General features: G+C 43.9%; 1 protein-coding gene across 2 annotated transcripts in view; it reads left to right on the plus strand.

Annotated features, from left to right (window-relative positions):
* The window catches only part of KALRN (kalirin RhoGEF kinase), a 466,317-nt gene that overhangs the window by 357,649 nt on the left and 90,884 nt on the right, over positions 1–17,784 (plus strand). For both annotated transcript variants that reach the window (XM_059476128.1, XM_059476127.1), the window contains exons 34-35: positions 12,598–12,627; positions 14,207–14,453. In XM_059476128.1, the coding sequence (XP_059332111.1) occupies positions 12,598–12,627; positions 14,207–14,453 (277 nt within the window). The remainder of the gene's footprint in view (positions 1–12,597; positions 12,628–14,206; positions 14,454–17,784) is intronic.

Here is a 17,784-nt window from a genome sequence, read left to right on the forward strand (position 1 = left end):
TATAAAATTTATAATGTGTGGGTGTCTGTGCACAGAAATTTTGCTTCCTCAGTATTTACAGAACATAAACCAGTCATCCTTGTTTTAGGCTAGGATGAACATTTCTGTCACATTAAGAAAGGCAACCTTATTTTATTCTGCAGCTGCTATTTAAATTCTAAGATCTCTTTTAATCCTAGGCAAAGTTCAAAACGAGATGTTTCAAACATCTGCTAACTATTATGGGTCATGCCTGCTAGTAGAGGCAATAAATTATAGCCAAGAAGAGAATCAAATGTCTTAATAATGTTTTTAGTGCGTTATTTTAAAGTTTTTCCTCTTTCGGTGTTATCTGTTCTCTTTTTGAGCATGGTAGTCAACATGCCTACAAAGAAGATTGTGCTGTGGTTCAGGTGGTTGGGATTGCAATGGGATGAGGGTGACACCCTCTAGTTTAAGTTAGGGGAAAAACAACAAACAAGTTGGTTTCTCTATTTCAGAGCAGAGGGAAATCTAAATCAATCACAGAAGCTCACTCTCTGCTGCGTGCCAAAAACAAGATGGGTGGGTCTAGCAGAATATGGGAGAGAGGGCATTTCAATTTCCTCCAAAGAGGAGATAACAGATCAGCTTTCTAGTTTGTCATGGAAACCTTTTGTCAACCCAGTAACAATGACGTCAGGGTGGCAGTGCACAGAGACTGGGTTAGTTAATGTAGCACACACCTGTTGAACTGCTGAGGGGAAGGTATGTTGGCTCTTACATTTTCTGTCCCTGATCTAAACGACTTTGGTGAAGGTTTAAAAAGTGTTATTTTCAAATCCCAAGGCAATTTTTGTGGGCTGTAGCAGATTCTGACCATGAGCAGGTGGTGCTGGAGCTTTCACTCACTTAGAAATCCTGCTAAAAGGCATTTGCTCAAGCAGTGCCATTCATTCCCTTCTGTTTTGGGTATCCTTTTAGAGGGTGAGGAGAGCAGACTTGTGCTTCAAAAGAACAGCACCAAATTCCTTCAGTGTGTTTGCTGTGCTTGGGAGTAAAGGCTCTGCTGGTGTTTTCCAAAGGAGTTTTTTAGAAACATTTCTATAAAAAGAGAAACCCAAATTTACTATGCCAGATCTGTAGCTGTAGATGTATAGCATTACACTGTAGACCATTTTTGGAATGGCCATTCTCCTGCCTGTTTCTCTGGTGGATATTGTGCTTTTGTGTTTAGTGCTGTTGACTGACTACTTTTTCTTTTGTAAAGAGAGATTAGATCTTTTTTGCTTCCTTCAGTGTTGCTTGTGTGACCACCTTCTCAGTTTTAGTAATCAAAAAATGCTCTAACAATTCCTTTGAAATAAGCTTACTTCTTTTAATGAGAAAAGTATGTAAACAGGGAGAGCAGTCCATCTTTTCTGCACTATTCACATTTACCAGCAAAACCACAGAAGTTTCGTTTGCAGGAGACTTTGAATCAGTTAAAGTGTTGCACTGTGTCAGCAGTCGATGCAGGCTTTGTTACTATGGCTAGAACATGAATTTACATTAGTTGCATTTCTTGTCTATGGTAACACATGATAATTCTCTTAAAGTGAGCCCTTGTTGTTGCTAACCACTATGGATGATACAGAATATTTCCTATTATATACCTTGAAAGAGGAGAAGTAGATCTATTACAGGGATGATGAGTCAAATTATATCGGGTTGCAAAGTAGAATTAGGACTGAGAAAAAGAGTGGCATAAAATGACATAAAGTGATCAGAAAAGAAAATGCAGTCATCCAATATGACATTTATTGTACAATTAGAACCCAACTGTATATAACAGTGCCAGTGCATTGTAGAAATTTTTGCAAAGGAGCTGTCTGGGATTATAATTGTCCAAATAGGCAATATTGATGACCCATGGTATCTTAATGGAGATAGATGATGTCAAATGGCTGCCAAGTTTCAAGGAGGTAGAAAAACTAAAACTGGGCAATAAACAGTGCTTTCTGTGGAAGATGAAATTGTCCTTCATATGAAAGAAATAAGGTTTAGCCACATTAGTATTGTTGCCATTGTGGTACGTGTAAATTCTCTGGAGATATCTGTGAAGGACTATAATTCTCTTTGGCTTCAGTTTGGAAATGTTGTACATTCATCTGTATTTTTTCTTTACACTCATTGCTGGTGATTTCAGCCTGACAGAAAGGTATTTGGTGTGATCTAAAGTCTCTGTAGTATCATTCAATTTTATTTGTGACTTTCTCACTGGAAGGCTAGAAAAAGGTATTACAGACATTTTGAAATAAGAATCTTCCTAAGTTCTCATCCCACTGATGGGTTGCCTGACCCCCAGGGAAGGGGCCACTCTCAGACACTGGCACATCTCTCAGCCAGCTGCAGGTGTCCCCGCTGGCCGTGCCCTGTGTGGGAGCAGCAGGAGCAGGGCAGTGGGAAAGGCTGTCCCTGGGCAGCCCAGGACCCCTCAGCTCAGCTCAGCAGGGGAGGAAGGAGATTGCTGCTGCAGCTGGGCACTGATGTGCCAGTGACCAAACCCTCTGACTGCCTGCCAAGAGTGCTCCTGCCTCTGACTACTGTGTCCCCTGAGTTTTCTCTCTGTTTTCTGCAGGGCCTTTTCAGAATCTTTTCAAACTCTCTTTGTTTTTTCTTTTCCCATGCCTCAATGGTGCATACTGCTGACAAAAATGCCTTTGATACAGGAGAGAGGCACATTCATTTATCTGCACCTCGGATCAACCCAGGCATTAGTTATGGTACAGTACAGAGCAGTGTGATAAAGGGTCCCTTTTTGGTTGGAGGGACAGAAAAGGGACCCAGAAAGAAGAGAAGGAAGCAGTGCAGGCTGCGATAAGTACATGCCCTTAGCAGGGTCACTGCTTACTAAGGCCTTGTGAATTCTGAGAAGGAAAGATGATTTATATTGTGTTTTCATTGTTTTCTTGCAGAAATTTGTCCTTGAAAGAGCCACCACCTCATAACCATATTGTTAGGTGTGGCGATGCAATAAATTCCTATTTCATGCAGTAAAGGCTAATTCATTCTCTTCTACTTCAAGCCTGTTTTCCCTCCACTTAGGACTCATTCTGGCAAACAGAGCATTTCAGCAGTTTCTTCTTTGGAATGGGTGGGGGATTCATGAGGTTTGAACACACAGCTCTGCTACTGTATTGCCTGTGATAGAGGAAATTGCTAACTTATTATTTATCATTCTTATTTTATGAAAGGAAACAGATGTTTATGCCAAAAGTCTTCCAGCAGAGATGAAGTAATACTGTATTCATAAAACAGAATTTGTTAAGGGAGTGTAATTCTGTGACTGAAAAAGGAAATATTCAGCCAAGGAAGTGCCCTGTTGGATATTCAGGTTAAGTAGGTGGGATAATACCATGTTAATTGCTACAGGCACAAGCATGGCAGGCAGGCTGTCAATGTAAGAGTGATAAGAAGTGGAGTTAAAGCAAGAGCAACAAAGGTTAATAGGTTTTTATCCTTAATTTTAAGATTCCCCAGTATGCAACTCAAGAACTTGATCTCAAAGTGAATTAAAGTTGTGTAAGGGAATTGAAATAAACTAACTCAGAGCTGTCAAATGCAATGGATTCACTGTCTTTCCGAGAGAGAATTTCTAATAGTTTATCTTTTTTCCCAGTAGCTAGCAAAAAATTAAATGTGGTTCCTCCGAGCACATATCTTTATATCTGCCAAGTAAGGATAAGATGGAGATTTAGTCGAGGATTTGCAAAAGAAACCCAAAGGAAGCAGTGTCCAATTCACACTGAATTTCACTGACTTCAGGCTCTGTCCCTTCCCAGCAGCAGCTCTGTGACTGAGCTGCCCTGGATGTGTCCTCCCCATGGTTTGGGACACACTGGATGTGCTATTGACAAACATTAAGTGTACTTGGATCTCAGGCTGAAAATGTTACACTCTGCTACCAAAATCTTTTGTTTCTCCTGGACACTCTTGCATTACACCCTGTCAAATACCCTGAGGATGTTTTAAGCTCAGGTCATATGACCTTCCTCTGCATGCATTGAGCACAAAAAGAGAAATGTGGTTTTAGGGAAGGAAAGAGCACATGTATAAGTGTTGTGGATAAGCACAGATCTCTCTCTGTGAAAATTGAGGTTTCCATATTGGCTGAATTGAGTGTAGGAAGAACAGAAATGAATGTATTCATCCGGGAACAATTTACATGTAACAGTGATTGCACAAGCCAGAGAATTTTATTGGAAGTGTCTTCAGAGAAAGAAATTAAGCAGGAGCTGGGAATGTGCTTATCAATAGACCTTATTATTCTGCTCAACCTTTGATAAATGAACCTAGCAAATTCTTTCAGGCTCCTCTCAATATTCTACTTGTTTGTGCTGAATTTCATTGATTCATATTTAGCCCTCCCTGATAATATGACATGGCAGACTCAATGAGCATTTCTATTCAGTTGAAACAAAGCAAGTGAGCTCAACTATCAAACTCTTTGGATTTGAAATACCTTGTTATATCAAGGAAATACCTTGTTAGAAACTAAAACAAAACACACACAAAAAAAAGTATTCAACCATTTATTGTTCTTGGAGTTAAAGAAGAAAATTTTATGGGAGGAGTGTCCTTTGAGCATGCTTCAGTCAACTCTGTCAAACAGAGTGGCCAGAAATGATAAAATTCGAAACCTGCAGCTGCTGGTTCCTTTGGGAGTCACATTACAGTAGTACAAGCAACAATCTTTCATTTTAGGAGGGAAGCACATGACTGCAGCCAAAGGCCTTTCAATGCTATTTTAGGTAAGCTCATCTTCATAGAGGCCATTGTAATCTCTGGTGCTGCTCAGGTTTTAGGCAATATTTTCATTTCATAATACTGTTTCTGTGTCCACTGAAACATCTGCTTCGACGTGCCAGGCTCGATGGTGCACACTGTTACATCACTTGGCAAATGAGGTCACCTCAAGTAAATGGCAGTATTATGGAAAAGGGAGTGAAAACCCCAGGGTTTAACTGTTGGGAATCAAGCTGCAACCCATCGTGGGCTGAAGATCCTGCAGCAATGCTGGAAAGGCTCAGAGGGTGCAGTGGGCAAGGCAAGCAGTAGGGAGGACTGCAACACAAGTGATCATCTCTCCCAAGTTCTTTTTTCCTCAGTGCCAAACAGCATCTGAGGGTATTGGTATACAACAGTTCTGCAAACTCTCCCACTCACAGCTGGCTTTGCTTTAAGCAGAGTTCAGCCCTGCAGCCTATCTGCAGCAGCAATGGCCTGGTTTTATGTGATGATTAATGGGAAGATTGAGCTGAAGCAGATCATTAGGATGCCCTCAGTCATCACACATTCTTTCAGCCTGAAGCCTGTCTGGCACTCAGCACCTTCTATCAGTCATTTGGTAACATGTGTGGTTTTTCTAGTGTGTACTACATCTCTCTGAAAATTTACTGTCTTCAGTGTGACACTTGCAAGGGGAAAAGGGGCAGGAAAATATGCCAGCCAGAACCAGGTCTTCCTTTAGTAGCTTAGAGATGAGCACCACTCACTGTCACCATTCCCCCCAATGCATTTTCTGTGTTCACATCTGCATTTCCATTTATGTTCTAGTAAACCAAGCTAGTACTGAAAATCATGCAAAGCAGCTTGTCCAAATCCACCTTTGAATCAGTTTTGGGCCTGGGGCTCTGATTTATAGTAATGGGACCTAGGGACCAATAATAAGAAAAAAAAATAGCAGCTATTAAATCTATAAAGAGGAAATTACTTGGAAACAGAGAGGGATGCCAAGCTGGTCTCTCCAGCAATGGCAGAGGGGAGTCAGGCTTACAGGACCATATGGCTTAGACATAGTTTAAATAATCTCCTCCAATTAAAAACAAAACCAGTTTTTATGTCAAACATCTGTTCTGTGAATGCATCAATTTAGGCAAAAAAACCATCAGAGGATATTGTAAGTACTTCATCGTGGTTTTGGTTTCTCTGTGCAGATCCCCACCCATTTTGAGGGGGTTGATATCCCTGAAGGAGGGGTGCTGTGGTTTCCTATGATGCTACCAGGCAGGAGGGCAGGCTTTGGTGTTTCTGTGTGCTGGGCTCCCCATCCCTGCTGCCTTCAGATATCCAGCATTCATTGCAGGGGAGGGGGGATGTTTTAGGAGAGTCCAGAGCACCTGGGGCAGCTCAGTGAAGGTCAGCAGAGGGTCTGCTGGGCATGGCTGTCACTGGAGGGGGTATCTATCTAATGTGATCAGTCTTATTTGTGTCTGAACCACAGAGATACTTGGCTGCTAAATCCTGATTCTGCATACCAGCAGAGGTGAGGAAGAGAATATAAGATTTTCCCTTTTCTGCCTTCAAGCCCTCACTTCTTATAGCAGGACTGGAAAAACATAGCTTTGAAGCAATCCACAACTTCTTGTCTTGGAAATGTCTACTTTTTACTTGACAAGGGGAGGGATATCTCTTGTGTATTGATTGAAATGCTATCACTTTTCATAAGGTCATTAACTGTGCAGACAGCAATGTATCTGTTTAAAATAATCATCCAGATTATAAAGGAAATATAATCTAGGGATATGTGCATTAAGTAAATCTGATCTAGTGTACAAACTGAGATTTACTTGGTTCTAAAGCATTCTTAGGTGGCCTTATTGTGCTTTTTTAATTTACTGTTGTATCATTTGTTTCCTTCCCAAGAGAGCCATCTGAGATTTCTCCTCTGGTTATTGTGAACCCTTGTTCACAGTTCTTTAGGTAACTGTTTCCTTTTGGTGTAATTGAAAAGCTGAGGTGGTTAATTAAGGACATAATTATTTCCTGATGTTGATATCAGGGAATCTGTAGGTTCCTTGCAGAGAAACAAATAATGGGGCTCATACTTAGCTGGGAGCACTGTGGAAGGAGGGAGGTTTCTGGAAGATTCTGTGGTCTCCCTTCTCACAATTCTGCTCAGGGCAGAATGCCCCAATCAGATAAAGACAGATGTTCATATAACACCCCTTTTGCAAGGGCTCATTTTCTTATCCCTTTTGTTTCTAAAGCTTCCATCAGACTCAAATCCTCCTTTTCCCTCAGTACCAGGTATGTGATGCCAGCAGCTGCGTTTCTATTTTAAACTCATCAGCTGTGAAAAAAGACTTTACTGTGCACACTTGCCTCTGCTGCTTAAACCTGGAGGTGTTTCACAAAGTTCCTGACCAGAATACATGATCAGGTTTTGGGTACTTGCTAGGAGTGTCCCAGGAATTGGTGTCTGATGAATCATCTGTGACTGGAACTCTTGATCCCTGGTGCAAAATGGTGCCACACATGAAAGAAAACAGCTAGTCAGCTCCCTGATTTCAGTCTATTCTTGCATTTTTATTAACCCTGCGTTGGTTTAGAACATCTTGTGGCTGCAAAAGACAGCAGGTAGGGCTTACCTTGGAGGGTTTCAGCCATCTGCCTTGCTCAGCCTCCAAAGCCAAAGGGTTTTGGAGCCAGATGTGCTGGCTGTGTGTCCCTGAGGAGCACAGATGATATCTGTTCCATTTTGTGCTTCTCAAGGGAAGGGAAAAGAATGGAATTTGGGTACCAGCTCTTTGAGCCAAATGCCATGAGGAAACCCTCAGATCAAACACAGGCATGCTCTGGTTCAATTTGTTGCATGAAACAAAGTGGATCTGGTTGTCTTTATCTTCAAAAGCATTTTTATAGCTAGAAATGCTGTTTCATTTGGATCGACTTTAGTCTTACTTTCTGGAAAAAAGGCTCCAGAAATAATTCAGACAGCTTCATTCAAGCTGTTCAGCAGATGTCAGCATGTGCCAGAGTCCAAAATCCAGCAGAGTCAGGATATGGTCGTCTAGTAGGAGCTCCAGCAAGAGATGCTGGAAAGGTATGTGCTACTTGAGACCATAACACCAGATTGCCTTTCCTTTATCATATTTATATGTCCCACATGCCACTTGTCTCTTCCTCCTGCTGTGGAACAACTTGCTGTGCTTATATTTATAATGCTGCACACCCAGATGCCTCTGTTATCTCCTTGTCGAGAGGAGCAAAGATGGTCCATTTGGCCCATTGGATGTCACCATTATCCCAGCCATGAGGCTGATGAATTGCCTAAATATAAACAGACCTTCCCCTGAAGCCCTGATCCTCTCTGTTCAGTCAGACAAAGCAGAAAGACTGGGAAGCACCAACTCCATCTTCATGGAAGATGGGTAGTGGGGCCTGAGGACTGAGGAGGACTCAGATGAGTCAGAGCAATGCTACTGACTGCAGCAGGTTATTCCTGGTTAGCCCACAGCTCCTGAAATACAGCCTGTCTCCACAGAAACAGCCCTGAACCACCTAGCATCAGGCTAGATGCAACAAAACATCCACCAGCATTGCCAGAGCTCAGCATCCTTTAGAGCTGAGAGGCTTTAGAGTGACAAACACAGGTGATTCAGAGTTCACACGCCAAAAAGAGCCTGTTACAGAGGAAAAAAACTAAAGCAATTCTCTAGCACTGAGATTCCTCAAAGGCTTTTTCTGAATTTGATCCCTCACTCTCTAACCTCCCAGTAAAAAGAAAATCTCTATGAAATTACAGAAATTTTCACAAAGAACTCCACGGGGGATAAGATTTCTCACGTCCATCCCCCAGCTAAATTGACAGCTCTTGGATTTATTTCAGTGCAGACAGAACCAACATCCAAGTGGTTTTATTCACTTTTTTAATCTCTTGATAAGAATGCAAATCCCATTCTTGCTCCTACTGCCTCTCTCACCCTCTTGAAATAGGCTGTTTATAGTGACTAAATGCTTCTATTCAAAACTGGCTTTCATCCAGAAGCAGACAGGCAGAAAGTCTAAAAGCAACAGAAAACTAGCAATTTATATTAGGCCATAGTGCTGCAGCACACAAAATGCTTTGTTTAAACTAGCCAAGCTCTGTGTCCTCTTGAATAGATGTAAATAACCAGCTTGTGTGGGTTTCCACAGCAGTGCTGGCATATTTCAAAACACTTACACAGACTTCAGACACCCACCTCCAAATACCTGCTCCCCCTGTTGGAAACTAACCATGCCCACTTCACTTTCACCTGGAGTGCATTTAGTACTACTTAAGATCTATTTTAGGGATTTATCTGAGGGAAGGAAGGACAGCCTGTGACCTGGTAGGTGTTTTCCATCTGCACTATGATGATGAATTTGCCTCTGGTGTTCAGCCTTGCTTCCTCTGGCTGCTGCTTTGTGGCTGCAAATGAAACAGGGGCACAGTGACCGTGCACACTCAGTGACCGTGCACACACAGTGACCGTGCACACGCAGTGACCATGCACGCTCAGTGACCATGCACACACGGTGACCATGCACACACAGTGACCATGCACACACTGTGACCGTGCACACACAGTGACCGTGCACACACGGTGACCATGCACACACAGTGACCATGCACACACTGTGACCATGCACACACACTGACCATGCACACACAGTGACCGTGCACACACAGTGACCGTGCACACACAGTGACCGTGCACACACACTGACCATGCACACACAGTGACCGTGCACACACAGTGACCGTGCACACACGGTGACCATGCACACTCAGTGACCGTGCACACACAGTGACCGTGCACACACAGTGACCGTGCACACACAGTGACCATGCACACACTGTGACCATGCACACACAGTGACCGTGCACACACACTGACCGTGCACACACAGTGACCGTGCACACACAGTGACCGTGCACACACGGTGACCATGCACACACAGTGACCGTGCACACACAGTGACCGTGCACACACAGTGACCGTGAACACACGGTGACCATGCAGCTGACAGCACTGGGGTGGGTGTTCCCAGGAGCAGGAAGGCTCATGTGGGTTACAGAGCTCACTCCTCAGAGTCAGTGTCTGCCATAAACTGCTCACATCAATGCTCTGAGGTTTGTGAGCAGTGTCCTGCAGCAGAGAGGAGCTCCCAAGGGCTGTGCCTGGGTCCCTGTCCACACTAGTGAATGGGCAGGGCTCCCCTCTAGCTCAGATTGGATCACTACGTTAAAATATCCTGATGAAAACATTTACACACTGAATGCACAGTGATGTTTTCTAGCCCAGGAACTCGTGGAGGCAGAGGATGGGTGATGGTTTGCTGATGGCAGGCACTGTGGAGATGGGCTGGGGCTCCTGCCAGCTTCTCTCAGGACATACAGCCACTCCAGACAGCTTGGGGCCCTCTTGCTTCCTCATTATATTTTGCTATTTGCTTCTACCATTTCTTTTTCTTCCTGATTTTGAGGCTGTTGCTTGCTGTGTAATTTGTTAGATCTGTCCCTGTGTCAGATCTTTCAGTTATGCCTTGTGCTCTGCAAAGGCATGTTGCATTGTTATTTTTATTTTAATGTGTCTCATTGTGCCATATACAGATTAGAGTGCTGTCTGGGTTCTAAATGTATCCAGTCAGTGGCTTTAATGGTGGTTTTAATCACAGGAATAATAAAAGTGAACATTATATGTTAAAATGTGAAGCCATTTACCTGTGAATTTCAACCCCAAGGGCATTCTCTATTTTCTTTCCAAAACAAATGCAATATGTGTGAGAAACCAGCAGTCCATCTGTATTCCTATTTCCATGCTCCAGCATAGAGGGAAGCATGATATACTTCTCTGAAGTTGGAAAATTGTTCTCTAAAAACAAATTAAGTAACTAACTAACAGCTTGAGTGATCACTTTGTAGGTGAAATAATTTCTGTCATCAGGAACCAGATGTATTTGCATTATTCCTCAGTGGCTTACAAGTTGTATGTATATTAGTATATCATAAGTTTTCCAGAGAGATTACTTTGCTGTGGGTTAATTTAGTAAGAAAATGTTCTTTGTGGTGTGGTGGTATGTAAGACATGGAACAGGCCTGGGAAATACTTGGAAGCCCTTGGGCAACAGGAAGGGTTCTGTTCTTTGGAGCTGGCACCTAAAAATGATCTGTTCTTTTTCTGTTCTGTTTCTTTTTCTGTTCTTTGGAACTGGCACCTAAACATGATCTATGGGCCCTCCCTGAGCTAACTGCTTATACCTACCACCTGCACCTACCTGTAAAAGGGAAATTGCTTAATTCCACCTGCCAAAGGGAGCTCTTTCCCTGGAAATGTGTTATTTTAGCACTGGCTCCTGCCAGTCAGCTGAAGCATGTGGAAGCCCTGGTCCACATTTCCATGCAGCAGATCCTGGAGCAGCAGATGATATAAATTGATTTGCCTTCAGGGATATTCAGGCCTCCAGGGAGCTGAGGGAAGCAAGCTCCCTCCCTCACTCATCAAAGGTATGGTCTGAAGGGAGGGGGCAAGAATCTTGTCTGCTGAGGCAGAGTTGATCACACCAGGTGCCCAGGAGCCCCTCCAGGGGATGATCACTTCCTGTTTAATTATATTAAATTGCTGTTATAATGAACCAAAGAAAACAGGCACATGGAGCTGGAAGGTACCTGAGGGTCATGTGGGACAACATTTACAGGTGTTGCCCAAATTGAAGCATCTGTTTGTGTCCCAGATGTTCAGTTCTTTTGGAAGGGTGACAAGGCCTGCCATAAACTGATGTGAGGCCAGCTGCCCTCAGCCCCAGAGAGGAGGGCAGGGAGCTGCTCAGGGCAGCACTTCCCATGCTGATGCTCCCTGGGAAGTGCCTGATTTGTCCCAGACTTTCCCAGGTGTCATCTTGACCAGTCCTTTTTCCCTGGAATATTCCCTGGCTGTTTCACCTTTCCTGCTTAAGCAATAAAAACGACTTCTTTTTCAAAATCCAATCTGAACTATCTGAAGACAATTTTTTTAATATTCTGGAACATCCTCTGCCCATATCATTGAGAGCAATGAATCTGGGGATGCTGTCTGAACCAGCTCCTTCATGCCCAGGCACTGCACCTCACCTCGTTCTTAGATAAGCACCTCTGAGACAAGCAAGAGTTAATTCTTTATGGCAAATTCAGTTGCTGTGTGATGGTGAACACGGACACCTAGTGGTGCACCGGGACAGGGCATGAATGCTCTAAACAGCTCCGTGGGAGAGAAGCTGGTAGAGCCGAGTATTTGTTCACATTTTCCCCTAAAAGAAGGAGAGATTTGATTATTTTCAGAGAAGATGTCATAGATAGCATAATTTCTGGGACAGAAAGTTTACTTAGAATGAAATGGTGGAATAATTAGGAGAAATCCATCACTTCTGGTAAGATTTGACTGTGTATTTAGCAAGAAGTAATCAGTTTTTTTCTGATTTCTTCCTGTCTTAAATATCCCACACCATGCCAAATCATGTACTATATTGGGTCAAGAAGATTTTCTACTCTTCAAATTAGTCCATAGCAAAGAAACCTCAGCAAATATTATAGCACTATCTCATTCTTACCATCCCTGTTAATATCTGTTCTCCAGTTATGGGGAGATTGTCAGCATGATGAGTGCTGGGTTTGCTGATAAGCTGCCCAGCTAGGTGCTACACTGACCTCCTGTGCACTTCCACCAGTGCACTGAGCTCTGTCTGCCAGGATTAATGCCAGCACTTTGTATGAACGGCCTCAAACAGCTGCCATGGTTTGTTTTGTTTGTTTGTTTCTATTTACTTACAAATAATCTTTCAGAGAAATATTTCCTTCTTCTTCCCCAAATCTAGCATTTCGTCTACGGCAGAGACACAGGACAGGTGAGAACCAGTCCTTGTCCACTGACCCCTTTCTGTAATTGTGAATATCAGCCCTGTGAGTGGGATTTCTTTCACACCTGCAATGACACAAAAACCTCTGTGCCACTGAGTGGGGAGACAGGCTGTTCCCATGGGAGTGTGTACTGGGGGCTGCTTGGGCTGAGAAAAGGGAGTTTGAGACTGTACCAGCTCAAGAGTGAAGTCTATAGAGATGTGTGTGCTCTCCTCAAGGGCTCCCCCATTCAAGCTGAGAAGCAGACCCCAGTTTTTACTGATTCCACAGTTACTCTGCATCTGACAAGGTTTCTTCCAATTCAGTTGGGTTTACAAGTCATTAAAATTATTGTATAATATCCTTGGTTTTAGCTTCATATCCTAAGAAAATAAAGTTTATAGTATTATGCTTGTTTACTATCCTCATCTCAATAACTTTTGAATCAGTGAACTAATTTCCATCAAATTTGACCCTGGAAAAAGGACCCCAAAGATTCCTGCATACCTCGGGGAAGCATGCAGCACACAGGACAAAGAAAGAGTGCCCCTAACAACAGGCAGGCAGCAAGAAATCCACATTAAGAATCTTTCTTAATGCTCCTCCACAATGGATTGTAGAGGAACATTAAGAAAGATTCCTCAGGCCAGAAAAGCTTAGATTCATTCTCACACCTTTTTAGACATGCAAGGATCCAACCCTGAGATCCGATTCCATTAAAGAAACCCCAAGCTTTGTTAAAAACAAAACTGTATAATCACTTATTTATGTGCACACAGGTGCTTATATTCCCAGTCCCTGGCTATACAGAGACTGTGATTACACAGACCACTGTTGTCCTTTGAGAGTTACAGGGTGTGAGGCTGAAGGAAAGCAGCAGTTCCAGCTCTCAGTACGGAAGTAAAATGTTACATTTATTCCTAGGTACAAATCCTGAAAGTCAGCATATAATCAATCACTGTGTGTTTATATATTTATACCTCTGGGTTCCATCAGAGAGCATGGGAGGAGCTTTTCTGATCTGCCCCATCAGGATTTTACTCTCCCAAGAGGTCCCTAGAGCAGCTTTGGGATGATGAGGGTACATTTCTTGTCTTCCAAGAAAAGAGAAGCTGTTTCCTCACTGCACTGGTGGCCAGTGGGAATGTGCCTCACTTATGCTGTAGAGGGATGAGCTGGAATTTGTCACACCATGAAGCACAGCCCTGAGACATCCTGGGCTATTGCCAAGCTAGAAAGTGACTCCAGAAATTAAAGCAACAAAAAAACCCTCAGGGTTTCTGATGGACACTCACAGCTAGAAGATTCACAACTCAAAAACTCCCCCACAGCTGGCATTCAAAAGGTTACTGGGTGGGTAGCTGCGGTGTCTCACTTCAGCCCAGCAAAATCAATAAGAAGTAAAGGAAACCAGGGGCACAACGTGTTGAACTTTGACAGAACAAATTATTAACTTGGCTTCTAAGGAACACAAATCCTGTCTTTGCCAGTGTAAATATGATGCAGAGATGATTGCTTTCATCCTACCCTCGCTGATATCTATTCCTTTTCTTTTTTTTTTCTGTTTTTCCTGTTGGACCTGGGCAGCTGTCTGGAGGGTGTGAATTAACTGTGGTGCTCCAGGACTTTACAGCGGGCCACAGCAGCGAGCTGAGCGTTCAGGTGGGGCAGACAGTGGAGCTGCTGGAGAGGCCCAGCGAGAGGCCAGGCTGGTGCTTGGTGAGGACCACGGAGAGGAGCCCACCACAGGAGGGTCTGGTGCCCAGCAGCGCTCTCTGCATCTCCCATTCCCGCAGCAGCGTGGAGATGGATTGCTTCTTCCCTTCAGGAAAAGGTAGGCAGCAGCCCTGCTGGTTTAAGGTTGTTTTGGGTTTTCCCTTTTGTATCATGTAAGTGCAAAGCTGCTTGGGCTGCTCCTGCAGTCAGTGGGTAAAGGCTGTTCAGTCCTTGGTGAGTTTTGCTCCCAGGTCCCTGTGAATGGGCACAGCACCAGCCTGACTCCATGTCCATGAATCAATGTTTGTGTGTGTGCGTCTTCTGCTATGTGGTAATCATTGTCTCAAGATTCTGGATAAAAATAAGACTTTTAAACAACAGAGGGACTGTTTTCAGTGCCTAAAGGCCTAGAATGAGAGAAAGCCATGCTGTCTATACACCCAGGATACCCCAAATTGTGGATATGTTATTTTATGATTGCCATAGTGCACACTAGTTCATGTTCTTTTAGTATATCCTCGTCTGTAAATGCAAAGAGGCCACCAGTGAGTACTGGTACACTCTGCTACTTTGTGAACTGGAGACATTGTGTGTAATGGCACAGTACAATGGGGAAAGAATCCTTTACAATCAATGTGGAACAAAACACATCTCTGGTATTATCCTGAGAGCTTGGGCTTCACTCACAACAAATGGTGAATAATGTTTGTCTCTGTGGTGTCTGTGGCCTCTTTACTTGACGTTCTGTTCTGAGCAATGTGTGTCCCACATACAGCATCCATGCAACCAGGCTCTGGAGATGGTCCAGACTGATAGACCAGGATTGGTTCAGGTCAGTGTGGCCAGAGCAGCTCTCCTTTGGCTATGGCCCCGCTTCTGGCCATGCACAACACAAGTAATGTCTGGGGAGGAAAGGTTCCTATCATCCCACTCCCTACTGGATGCCAGCAACCTGAACTGTCTTTTTAAATTCTTTTTCCACTCAGCATTAAGAGAAATAGAATTTGATCCATTGTTGCTTGAGCAAGTTAGGCTTGGTGGTTTTGTTTGTTTGGAGAAAAAGCACTGAAACTGAGCTGTAGTTTGTGCTCGCTCCCTGCCTGCCCTCCCGCTGCGGAGGCTGGGAGCGGGACACGCGCCCAGGACAGAGCACTGCTGTAGGGCCAGAGTTTCAGACCTTCCCTGCAAGAGGATCTGATCCATTCCTGGGGGACAAGAGCTCAGCTTCTCTCAGATTTGACCCCCTCAGCTGTCAGCTCTGTCTGTGAGCAGTGTGAGCTCCAAACTCCTCATGCACTTCTCAGACCCACTGGCACCTCTTCTCCCTGCAGCATTCCCAGGGCCCTGCCCTGCTGCTGCTGCTGCCACAGGAGCCTGTCCTGGCCCTCAGCTGAGGAGTGCTGCAGTTGCTTCCATGCAAATTATCTATGATGAACAGAAAGGTAAAGCTGCAAACCAGCCTGGTCTGCATAACAGCAGTCACTGGCTGGCATGACTCACAGGAAGCTGGGACGTGTCTGCTGTGTGCCTGGTCCAGCAGCTGGGCTGGTGTCTCTGCTCAAGGGCACTGTGAAACACCAGCCAAACCTCATTTGAGAGTGCCAGGTTGCAGAGCTTTTCCTTAAATGAAATAAAACTTCAACATTGCAAGAGTAGGCTGTGAAAAGGGAGGCAGGAAATTCTGGGGATGGAGACAGGGTGGTGCAGGGGCTGAAGGCTGGCAGGGGACATGGAGACTCTGCTTTTGGCATGATTGTGTGAGCTTCAGGGCACCACAGGTAGGGCAGGATGGGCGCAGTGCTGGGCTGTGGCTGCTGATAGCTGGGAGCCACCAGGCTGTGTCAGCAGAGCACCAGGGCTTTGCTGGCACACCCTGCCTGCCTGTGGGCAGATTTCTCTGCATTTCTCACCTAACACTCTGCCCCGTTCCGGGGCTGGAGCTGCCTCTTGGCCCAGCAGCTCTGAGCAAGTGAGTCTGGGGCAGGCTGGCTCCAGCCATGTGTTCATGGCCTTGATTTCCTTTATATCTCTGTCCCCCTTGGCCTCAGTTTTCTTCCTGCACATACCAAAGCTGTATCAGGGAGCCTCAGAATTAATGGGATCTCCAGAAGTGCAGCTAGAAATAATAAAAATAACCACTCAGTCCACAATTTTGGCCAGTGTACAGCAAATAGGCTCTGTGTCTAATCAGTTCTCCCTCTATTAGGAAAACAGGAAATTGTTTAAACTGAAAGAACAGATGCTGGGAATAAAGAAAGAGGAGTAAGCTTAAAGGGGAAAATGCAGTAGCTGCTGAAAGAGCCTGCTGGTCTCATGAGGTGCTGGAAAGATTAGCATGACAAATGGTTTCTAACTATTCAGAGTTGTGCCCTTCTCTACTTCCAGTAGCTTTAGGCACTGGTTGCATGCAGAATCCCTTGGTTCAGGCTTCCACAATTTCTTGCCTTTCTCTACAACCCAGAACAAAACCTAGCACATTTTATATCAACATTAATGATGTTCCTGGTCTGCTTCAAGTATGTAAACATACACAGTTGCAGAAAAGCAGGTTAATAGCTGAATTTTGCTTGCAATTACCAAGGCACATAGTTCTTGTCTTTTACAAGCACAAGTAATTTTAAGTACAGAAAGTACCTGTACTCAGAACTTAACATTTCTAATAATAGTATTTGCCATCTATTTTAGAAATATATAGAGTTTTGCCAAGTCTCAAAACATAGTTACATCTTCATAGGCAGAAATGGCAAATTAGTCTGTTTGGTCCTATTATAAGTAATGCTGGAGGATAAATGTAACTCATGGCTTATAGAAGTTACTTATTGGCCTTAAGATGAAAGATTAAAGAAAGTAATATGTCAGCCAACATCTGAATAAATGAAGGCTTGAATGATTTGGTGGGATCACCAGAATATTTTGTAAAACATCAGTGCAATCCTCATCAAGCCTTTCTGAACAGTCTAACTGAAAGCCACTGGAAATGCAAAACCAAACTTGACAAGGGAACATGTGCTCTGTCTGGCTCTCACTCTCTTACACTGTTCCTTTGAAAATTGGTGGTGAATTAACATAAAATATTGCAAAAGGAAAGACATGGTGTGAATATATCAGAACACACCCAGAAGAGAACACTTCCTACCTTTTGTGATGAAATATCTGCTCAGACCTCTCTTGTTGATCATTAAGAGTGAAGAGACTTTCAGGACTGGTCTGCCAGCCTTCTGTCTGGCTCCTGGCTGTGTTCCTTTGGAGGATACACATTTGATTTTTTCATGGCCTGACTACAGCTCAGAGCACAATATCCTCCTGCCTGTCCTTCCTTTCTGATGATCTGACAGTGTTTGCAATTACCCTCTGTAAAAAGGCAAACAGGTTTCTGGGATTAACCTTTTGCTAGTGATATACAGATGATTGAGTAAAAGGAATTTGTCTGCAGTCTCTGTTACTGGGCT

Source organism: Ammospiza nelsoni, chromosome 7 (genome assembly GCF_027579445.1).
Source record: "Ammospiza nelsoni isolate bAmmNel1 chromosome 7, bAmmNel1.pri, whole genome shotgun sequence".
Lineage (NCBI taxonomy): Eukaryota > Metazoa > Chordata > Aves > Passeriformes > Passerellidae > Ammospiza > Ammospiza nelsoni.